Source organism: Eretmochelys imbricata, chromosome 4, assembly GCF_965152235.1.
Source record: "Eretmochelys imbricata isolate rEreImb1 chromosome 4, rEreImb1.hap1, whole genome shotgun sequence".
NCBI classification, from domain to species: Eukaryota; Metazoa; Chordata; order Testudines; family Cheloniidae; genus Eretmochelys; species Eretmochelys imbricata.
This window is the reverse complement of record NC_135575.1, coordinates 82,414,390-82,424,082: the sequence shown is the minus strand read 5'-3', so window position 1 is coordinate 82,424,082 and position 9,693 is coordinate 82,414,390. Positions and strand designations below refer to the sequence as shown.

At 50.9% G+C, this 9,693-nt stretch overlaps 1 protein-coding gene across 2 annotated transcripts; it reads right to left on the bottom strand.

The window, feature by feature from the left end:
• Positions 1–845: 845 nt before the first annotated feature.
• Positions 846–6,772, bottom strand: CDKN2AIP (CDKN2A interacting protein). 2 transcript variants are annotated; one of them, XM_077815511.1, is made up of 4 exons: positions 6,259–6,770; positions 6,005–6,135; positions 3,709–4,905; positions 846–3,129 (listed from the first exon to the last, which is right to left on the bottom strand). In XM_077815511.1, exons 1-4 carry the CDS (start codon positions 6,477–6,479, stop codon positions 2,126–2,128), a joined length of 2,553 nt encoding a protein of 850 aa, XP_077671637.1. In that variant the 5' UTR covers positions 6,480–6,770; the 3' UTR covers positions 846–2,125. The 2 variants fall into 2 exon arrangements, with proteins under 2 accessions (XP_077671637.1, XP_077671636.1); XM_077815510.1 differs by lacking the exon at positions 846–3,129 and having other exon boundaries at positions 4,764–4,905; positions 6,036–6,135; positions 6,259–6,772.
• Positions 6,773–9,693: the final 2,921 nt, after the last annotated feature.

Here is a 9,693-nt window from a genome sequence, read left to right as displayed (position 1 = left end):
GAAATTCTGACTGACCCCCCACAACCTTTTAAAAAGTGGAGTGAAATTGTTGCTTTGGTTAATACTTATTCAAGCACTTGTTTGCTGGGGCCACTTCTTCAGCTTCACTGCACACACAACTCTTGTTGAAATCAAAAGCTACATACCTTACCCCCAATTAGTTCATTATGCAAAACAGCTGTAGAATCATCACTTTAACGTATTGTAATCAAGTGTCTAGAGCTTAGGTACTTTTAAGATGTTACCATGGAATCTGAGTGCTTTACAGTCTTTAATGTATTTATCCTCACAACAACCCCCTAAAGTAGGGAGGTACTATTATCCCCATTTTACAAATGGGAAACTGAGACAGAGACTAAGATCCAGATCTTCAAAGGTATTTAGAAATCTGCTTTGTCCAAGGTCACACACCAAGCCCGTGGCAGAGCAGGAAAATGAACCCAGTCTCCAGTAGACTAAGCTAGTACCCTAACCACTACACCAACCATCCAATACATTTTCTTACCTATCAAATTTTATCTAATGACAAGTTGTTTTTCCAACTGTTGGTGCAGCAAACTCACCATCAAGCTGTATTCTGCCTTCTACGATACCATCAGAGATTCAGGAATCTGAAAGTAGTTCAGTTTTATCAATTCACAGGACTGAAGAGAACCATGCAGACTATTCATCAACTTTTATTAGTTCTACAGTGCTAACAGTTGTAGAATTTGATGTTGACAATATAGAGCAGATCTGTTGAGTAAGATCGCACCATTTTTACATAGAAAAAGTGCCTAACTACCATTATTTTAAATTTGGGAAACTCCTCTCACTGCATTGAAAAAACACTATGATCAGCATGCTCTCAGCCATTCCTTTTATTATCCAGTTTTTTATACCTCACATTTATATAATTCTTTCCAGACTGCTGCACCTAAAGGGCCATGGTTTCCCATGATCTTTGTATGAAACTTCCAGATATCACTGTGAGTACTGAGTGTGTACACAGAGTAAAATAAGGCTCAAAATATGTGTAAACTCGTTTCAAAAGACACACTCAACACAACAGAAGCACCTGCATTTTCCTCTGCCCGCACATTTAATTGAGGATAGCAGAGTGGGAACAGTATACATTCCATTATTTATTGGAAAATATTGTTATTCTAGTTTTACATTAGCATCTCTTGTGCATCTTAATAAAACAATAAGAACCACCAGTAACTACACCTTGAAACCCATCCACACTGAAGACAGTGTACATTTTTCTTTTTATATAAAAAAAAAGTACTGCTCTGTTGATCATTTTCACAGATGCTCCTGACCCAGTTTAATGTCTAAGATTTTTTTTCAAAAGAGATGTTACTAACATTTATCAAAATTGTCAGTTTTCAAAGCATTTAATAGCTAAAACAAAATATTAAAAGTGAGGACATCCCAGAAGTTTATTGTTTTTAATAGTAGCAGTCATAAAATATGCTTATTTAGAAATCCACATTTATCTGAAAAACAAAGTGTAAATGGTATTTCACAAAATGTAAGTTTAATTTGCTTAAAGAGTTTTGGTGGTTTAAATCACCCTGATTGTTTACTGACAATTTGCTATTGTAATAATGTTAAACAGGATCACATATTATTTTAGGATTAATTTTAAAATGTTACAACTTTTCATAAAAATAGTCAGCCAACTATTTTCTCTCTTTTCAACAGGAATAGTGAACATTATGGGCAACAAATTTCAAACAGATAAACTTTTCCTTGAAATGTAACAACTTTCAACCATTCAAGTACTATGGTCCCATATATATTCCTATGCAGCTAAAAAGACATGGTAGACAACTGAGCACACTACCACCAAATCGTAAGAATTACAAAATTATTAGACTTTAATCAAATTGTACCTTAATCTTTTAATTAAAAATAGAAGACTTAGGTAGACTATTTAGCAAATAAAACAGCACGCCAGTGTGCTCTATATTAAGGCATACCTTTAAATGCACACTTCTTGTGATCTATAAGAAGATATTTACAATTGCTACCGCGTGAAAGGAACAATAATGTAATTGTTCTGCAAAACTGAGAAATACAAAATTTCTGGAAGCCTACATTTTCAGAGTACAAAAGTAACCCTTAGTTACTATGTGTCCTACAGGATCTCTTGAGGATTTCTTAAAGCTGGGGGTAAATTTGAGGGTTTTGACTCTTCATCAAGAAGTACCAAATCTTCAATTTCACGTCCTTTGTACTTTCTTTTACATATCTTTACAATAACTTTCTTCTTGAGAAATAATTTCAAAGCTTCCCTGGAAGCTATAGCTTTGGCATTTTCCTTACTTTTTCCACAGCCAGTACCCAAATAAACAGACTTGCACCTCAGTTCACAAACTATATTCTCATGAGAGCTTTTATTTTGAGGCAAGTCTGCAAGTTCTTTCAGTGGAACAAAAGTTACATCTAAAGTAGCTTTCACAGACTGAATGGATGAGTTTAGAAGTTCTGCATGATTCACGTTGGGACTAAAACCTCCAACAGCAACCAATTTCCAGGCCACAGCTTTGTACAGTCTATTGAAAAAAGGCTGTCTTTCTTTCGCATCTTCACTTGTTAAAGGCTTCCATGACACTTTAGCAGGATTTTCACTAGCCTGGGAGCTGCTTTTGGAAGCCACCGGTGGAGCGCTGGCCTGGGAGCTGCTTTTGGAAGCCACCAGTAGAACGCTAGCCAGGGAGCTGCCTTTGGCGGCAGCCGCCGCCGGCGCGCTGGCCTGGGAGCTGCCTTTGGCGGCAGCCGCCGCCGGCGCGCTGGCCTGGGAGCTGCCTTTGGCGGCAGCCGCCGCCGGCGCGCTGGCCTGGGAGCTGCCTTTGGCGGCAGCCGCCGCCGGCGCGCTGGCCTGGGAGCTGCCTTTGGCGGCAGCCGCCGCCGGCGCGCTGGCCTGGGAGCTGCCTTTGGCGGCAGCCGCCGCCGGCGCGCTGGCCTGGGAGCTGCCTTTGGCGGCAGCCGCCGCCGGCGCGCTGGCCTGGGAGCTGCCTTTGGCGGCAGCCGCCGCCGGCGCGCTGGCCGGGGAGCTGCCTTTGGCGGCAGCCGCCGCCGGCGCGCTGGCCGGGGAGCTGCCTTTGGCGGCCGCCGCCGGCGCGCTGGCCGGGGAGCTGCCTTTGGCGGCCGCCGCCGCCGCCGGCGCGCTGGCCGGGGAGCTGCCTCTGGCGGCCGCCGCCGCCGCCGCCGCCGCCGCCGGCGCGCTGGCCGGGGAGCTGCCTTTGGCGGCCGCCGCCGCCGCCGCCGCCGGCGCGCTGGCCGGGGAGCTGCCTTTGGCGGCCGCCACCGCCGCCGCCGCCGGCGCGCTGGCCGGGGAGCTGCCTTTGGCGGCCGCCACCGCCGCCGCCGCCGGCGCGCTGGCCGGGGAGCTGCCTTTGGCGGCCGCCACCGCCGCCGCCGCCGGCGCGCTGGCCGGGGAGCTGCCTTTGGCGGCCGCCACCGCCGGCGCGCTGGCCGGGGAGCTGCCTTTGGCGGCCGCCGCCGCCGGCGCGCTGGCCGGGGAGCTGCCTTTGGCGGCCGCCGCCGCCGCCGCCGGCGCGCTGGCCGGGGAGCTGCCTTTGGCGGCCGCCGCCGCCGCCGCCGGCGCGCTGGCCGGGGAGCTGCCTTTGGCGGCCGCCGCCGCCGGCGCGCTGGCCGGGGAGCTGCCTTTGGCGGCCGCCGCCACCGCCGCCGCCGGCGCGCTGGCCGGGGAGCTGCCTTTGGCGGTCGCCGCCGCCGGCGCGCTGGCCGGGGAGCTGCCTTTGGCGGCCAGCGCCGCCGCCGGCGCGCTGGCCGGGGAGCTGCCTTTGGCGGCCAGCGCCGCTGCGCTGGCTGGGGAGCTGCCTTTGGCAGCCGGCGCCGCCGGCGCGCTGGCCGGGGAGCTGCCTTTGGCGGCGGCAGCCGCCGGAACCTTGGCCGGGGAGCTGCTTTTGGCAGCCGCCGCCGCCGGAGTGCTGGCCGGGGAGCGGCTTTTGGTAGCCACCGCCGCCACCGACGGCGGAACGCTGGCCGGGGAGCTGCTTTTGGTAGCCGCCGCCGCCACCGACGGCGGAGCGCTGGCCGGGGAGCTGCTTTTGGTAGCCGCCGACGGCGGAGCGCTGGCCGGGGAGCTGCTTTTGGTAGCCGCCGACGGCGGAGCGCTGGCCGGGGAGCTGCTTTTGGTAGCCGCCGACGGCGGAGCGCTGGCCGGGGAGCTGCTTTTGGTAGCCGCCGACGGCGGAGCGCTGGCCGGGGAGCTGCTTTTGGTAGCCGCCGACGGCGGAGCGCTGGCCGGGGAGCTGCTTTTGGTAGCCGCCGACGGCGGAGCGCTGGCCGGGGAGCTGCTTTTGGTAGCCGCCGACGGCGGAGCGCTGGCCGGGGAGCTGCTTTTGGTAGCCGCCGACGGCGGAGCGCTGGCCGGGGAGCTGCTTTTGGTAGCCGCCGACGGCGGAGCGCTGGCCGGGGAGCTGCTTTTGGTAGCCGCCACCGCTGGCAGCGGAGCGCTGGCCGGGGAGCTGCTTTTGGTAGCCGCCACTGCTGGCAGCGGAGCGCTGGCCGGGGAGCTGCTTTTGGTAGCCGCCACCGCCGGAACACCAGGCAATGTACTCTTCTTTTCGTGTTTGGTTTCCATACTTGAATGATAATTCATTTTTGATTCCGTTCCAGATGAAGCAGATGCTACAGTTGAATTATGCTTGGCAGTGGTTTCATAATTAGCTGCTTTTGTTTCTGGCACTGTGCTCTTTTCTTGGTTTGAGCTACAGGATGTCAGTGAACGCTCTGAATCTTTTCCCGCATCTTTTTCCTCTTTCTTCAGCAACATGCTCTCCATCTCCTTGGAAACTTCTGTCTTTGCCAACTTAGCATCATTTCCAACATCCTTAGAATCTCTGCTTTTGTCAACAGCTCGTTTCTTGCAAGGTTCCTCTACCCCTTCTAAAAAACACAAATAGAGTTATGTCCTTAGTTCCATAACTATGAAGCATAGCTCCCTGTCTACTGTCAATTGATTTAAAGTTTCTAGAACGATTAGGCCAAAAAAAATCTCTCCTGGCCCTAAAACTGATTAATTTAAACCAGTGGTTCTCAACCAGAGGTATGCGTACCCCTAGGCAGAAATCTTACAGGGGGTATATCAACTCGTCTATATATTTGCCTAGTTTTACAACAGGCTACATAAAAAGAACTAGAAAAGACAGTACATACTAAATTTCATACAGACAAAATGAGAAAGCAAGCAATTGTTCAGTAATAGTGTGGCTGTGACACTTTTGTATTTTTAGGTCTGATTTTGTAAGCAAGTAGTTTTTAAGTGAGGTGAAACTTGGGGTATGCAAGACAAATCAAGACTCCTGAAAGGGGTACAATAGTCTGGAAAGGTTGAGAACCACTAGTTTAAACACCCACAAACTCAAGAGTTTGAAATCTGATTCCAAATGTTACCTTGAAATTCCAAGGCATTTCAATCTCAAAGAGATATGCTAAACTGGGTGCTATGATACAAACATAGACCCAGGGTTCAAATGCAAGGTTTTGATTTGGACACCTCTCTATTTTATTTACTATTACTACAAAGCTCTTCAAAGCACTGTTTTCTTTTGGCAATTTCTTTAAAACTAGACACATTTACAGCCGAGATGAGTATAAAGCTGGATATGCTTCACATTTGGTCATTTCTATTAGAAAAGCTTACTGTGAGCACAATATAATGGGGTGAAAGGTCAGAGCACAAATTACAGAGCACAAATGCCTGCAACAAACCTATTTAAAGAATACTTTTAACTCAGTAATTCAGACGCATTTGATGCAGTCAAACAGCAACACTATGGCTTAAAATAGCAAGATACTGTACTCTCATGTTTAAAGTTGAACACTGAGACAGACAAATGAGAGTTTGCACTGACATTATCCTGGGAGGTTTTAAATCCTGGTTATGTCAGCGATTACTTTACTAAAGATGGGCAAAGGCAAGTTCTCAACATTTGAAAATCGTTTTCTAGACTCCTAGGAATTGTCACAGCTATGATCTGCTAACCATTGCTACTTGATATGCCTCTTTTCTTCACCTTGGCAACCAGTTCATCTCTCGTCGTGTGGGCGGGCGCATCGGTCACTTTGATGCCTTCAGCCATTTCCAGCACCTTTTCCATCACCGACAGCGGGTACCTGGGCAGGGGAGACAACGGGAGCGAGCTCGGCGCGTCTCCAAGGGAAACGCGCGCCCGTCAGCCCGCCAACGGGGCGCCCCGACCCTTGCCAGAGCCCCCCGCCACTGCCCACGCCACTCACCGGCAGCCGAGGAAGACGTGGTTGGCCCACACCATGGAGAGAGAGACGAGGCGCTGCAGGGCCCCGCTGTCCCCGGCCGGCGGGCCCCCCGCGTTGCGCAGCAGGAACTCGCGGCGGTGCCGCCAGTGGTGCTCGGGCTCGCAGTCCCCGCGCAGCGTCTCCACCCAGGCCGCCTCCTGCCGGCTCCGGCCCAGCGGCTCCGAGGCCGCGGCCTCCGCCATGTTCGCGGCTCGGCCCCGCGGCCCTGCCCGCCTCGCCCCGGCCTGAGGCCGCTACTGCACCGGCTTCCCGTCTGCACGCGCGTCGCGAGCCCGACCACCGGCGAGCCCTGACCCGCTCCCGCCTCGAGCCGCTGCACCGGGCGCGCGGAGACCGCTCTCGGAGCCAAGAACAACGGATTCAGCCAATCCGCCGCTTCCTTCCGTCTGTCGATTATGACCTCACTACCGGTGCGGCCTCCGCGAGAGAAACGGAGCCGCGGGAACCAGCTGCCTTCCCAGCGGGCTCTGCGGTTCAGAACTGGTGGCTATTGTCTCCCCCGGGGCCTCCCACCAGGAGCCGGGAGCGCTTAGGGAAGTGGCCGCTTGCACCGCCGTCATAAATAGGAACGTCCGTCCCGTCCCGTTCCACGAGTGATTATGACGTCGCTGAGGGCCTTGTCCAAGCTCCATGCCCAAGATACCCGGCTGGAGGGTCAAGGACTGGTTCAGCGCGAGGTTTCCCGGGGATTTGCCCGCCCCACCGCGTGGCCCCCGGGTCCCGGCACCGTGACCACACGAGACCCTTTGTGAAACCCCCCCAGGGAAAGAACCTGGGCAATGCCTTCGTGTCCTTCTGTGTCACGGTGCTCACTGGTCGGGGGCAGCTCATGGTCACCCTGAGAGCTGGGTCCCCTCCTCTGGACTGCAGATAAATGGCTTGGAGGGCTAGTATAGCAGATGGCATGGAGAAGGAAAGAGCAGACAAGCCCACAGCTTCACAATCACTGGCCTCTTAGAACCATGGTTGGTGTATGTGTAGCCGTAACAGACTACATTTGTGCACTGAAATGGACAGACATGTTTGCTGCCTTTCTAAGTTTAAAGTTACATTCCGTTAATCTATGCTCAAAGATTGTATTGCAGTGCCTGTCTTTCACATTGGTTTTCTGTCTTGGCTTTGCCACTCAATAATTTTCTGGTTTTGGAGACAAGAACTATCTTTATTAGTTCACAACACATGTTGCAGAATGCATAGCCATACTCCTAGCACACAGTACTTGCAAATGTACAGCAAGCACCATACAACTCAGCTTCAGAAAAACACACAGTGCTATTTATAAAGGTATAGCAAGCACTACACATTCCTAGCAGCACCGAAGCTCCAGGCCCAGAGAACAGTCCAGCACAGAATGCTACTGTGGCTGACTGTTAAAATGTTCTTTCAAAGCCTCCCTCAATGGCATAGCTCCATGCTTAGCTCTTGTAATGGCCCTTTTGTCTGGCTTTTCAAGGTCAGCAGACAGCAGCTCCACCTCTGTCCTGGCAGCAGCTTTTTCCCCTTTGCTTCACAGATATTATGCAGGACACAATAGGTAGCCATAAACATAGGGATAATTTTCTCACTGAGATTCAATCTGATGAGTAAACACCATTAGGGTCCCTTCAATCTACCAATAGCATATTCAGTCATTCTGCACCTGCTGAACAGCTAGTTGAATTTGTCCTTCATACTGTTGAGGTGACCAGTGTTCAGTTTAATGAGCCTGGAGAGCAAGGGGTAGGTTGGGTCCCCTAGAATCACAATTGGCATTTCAATGTTGCCAATGGTAATCCACCAGTTGGGAAAGAATGTCCCTACTTGCAGCTTTCTGAACAGTCCTGTGTTCTTAAAGATGTGAGCCTCATGCACCTTCCCTGACCAGCCACACTGATACTGATGAATCGTCCCCAGTGATCCACCAATGCTTGCATAACTGTAGAAAAATAGCCCTTTCTGTTGATGAAGTCTGTGAAAAGTAGGCTGTTGCCAAAATATTCATGTGCATGCTGTTTATCGCCTCACCAGAGCTGGGAAATCCCATTGCTGCAGATCCATCCACTATGTCCTGCAATTGCCTGTAGTCCTAGCTGTGTGTAACAGGATCTGATTAATGGCTCTACACGCTTATATGGCAATGGTCCCACTGTAGATTTTCCAAACAAAAAATGATTCCCCATTGACTGGTAGCAGTCTGGCACTGCAAGCTTCCAATCACCATTTGCTTCTCCGCTGTTAATGCAGCTCTTATTCTGGTGTCCTGCTCTGGAAGGCTGGGACAAGCTGGGTACACAGATTCAGGAGTGTGGTCTTTCATGTCTGAAAGTTCTGCACCCACTGCTCCACCATCTGTAGCTGCTTTGTTAATGCCACTAACAATCTTGAATTGTTTTTTGCTATGTCCCTCAGCCAACTGTCCTCCAAGAAATTCTCATGTCTCGTGTTGTTGCAGTACTTCCCATGGGTCTGCATACACAGGAGAATTGTGCTTGCAGAATCCTGTGTTTGCAATGTTCATGAGAATACTGAAGATCTGTGCAGGCTCCATTCTTCTGTCAGAGATGGTGGAAGCTGAAAACTGCCATGCAGGTTTGTGGGTTTAAAAAAAAAAGTGCAAAAATTATGAGATATGGATGCTATTATGGTATAGAGAAAGTTTCATGCTGGGAACTTGGATCTTAGGTCCCAAGATCCCTGAGTGAGTCATTTTTACCCCATAACAAATTGCAAAAAAGCTCCAAAAGGCGTAACTCCAGATGGCAGCGTGCTACACATTGGGATACCTACCTGTTGTGTACCACATTTCACATCAACACTACACTCCTGGTGAGCATGCGCAGCACGGACGCAAGCAGCCAAGTATGTACGCACAGGAGCGATATACAAACTTTGGTGGCTCTACACTAATGTAACGTGCATTGACCAAAGCTTGTAGCGTAGATATGGCTTTATAATCCCTTCTTTGTTACTCTGTATTTGGGGGAATTCATCCATTCTCTGGTACCAGGCTGATGCCTAAACTGGAGGGAGACAGCTTGTATTTCCCCAATTCTGGAGCTACTGTCCATTTTGTCTGATTGCACACTGACTGGCTTGGCCCCCAAAGACATTGTAACTGCTAGGAAAGAGGACTGCCTTTTGCACCTCTGACATGCTCCAGGAATATCTACTGTGCTGAAGGCTCATATTGATTGAGTGCAGAGGCCCCCGGTGCTGGTAATTGTCACTGGGGAAGGGCTTTGCATGTAGCTGGTCTCTTTGCACCAGCACAGCCAGTGCTTAATTTGTAATGAAAGTTGTGGTGGGGTTCAAACAATTTTTTTACTTTCATAACTGATGTGACAAGCCCAGAGGTGCCAGGGCTATGAACTGTCAAGCCTAGAGGTGTTGGGGCTCAGCTCTAGGAAGCCCTGGCAC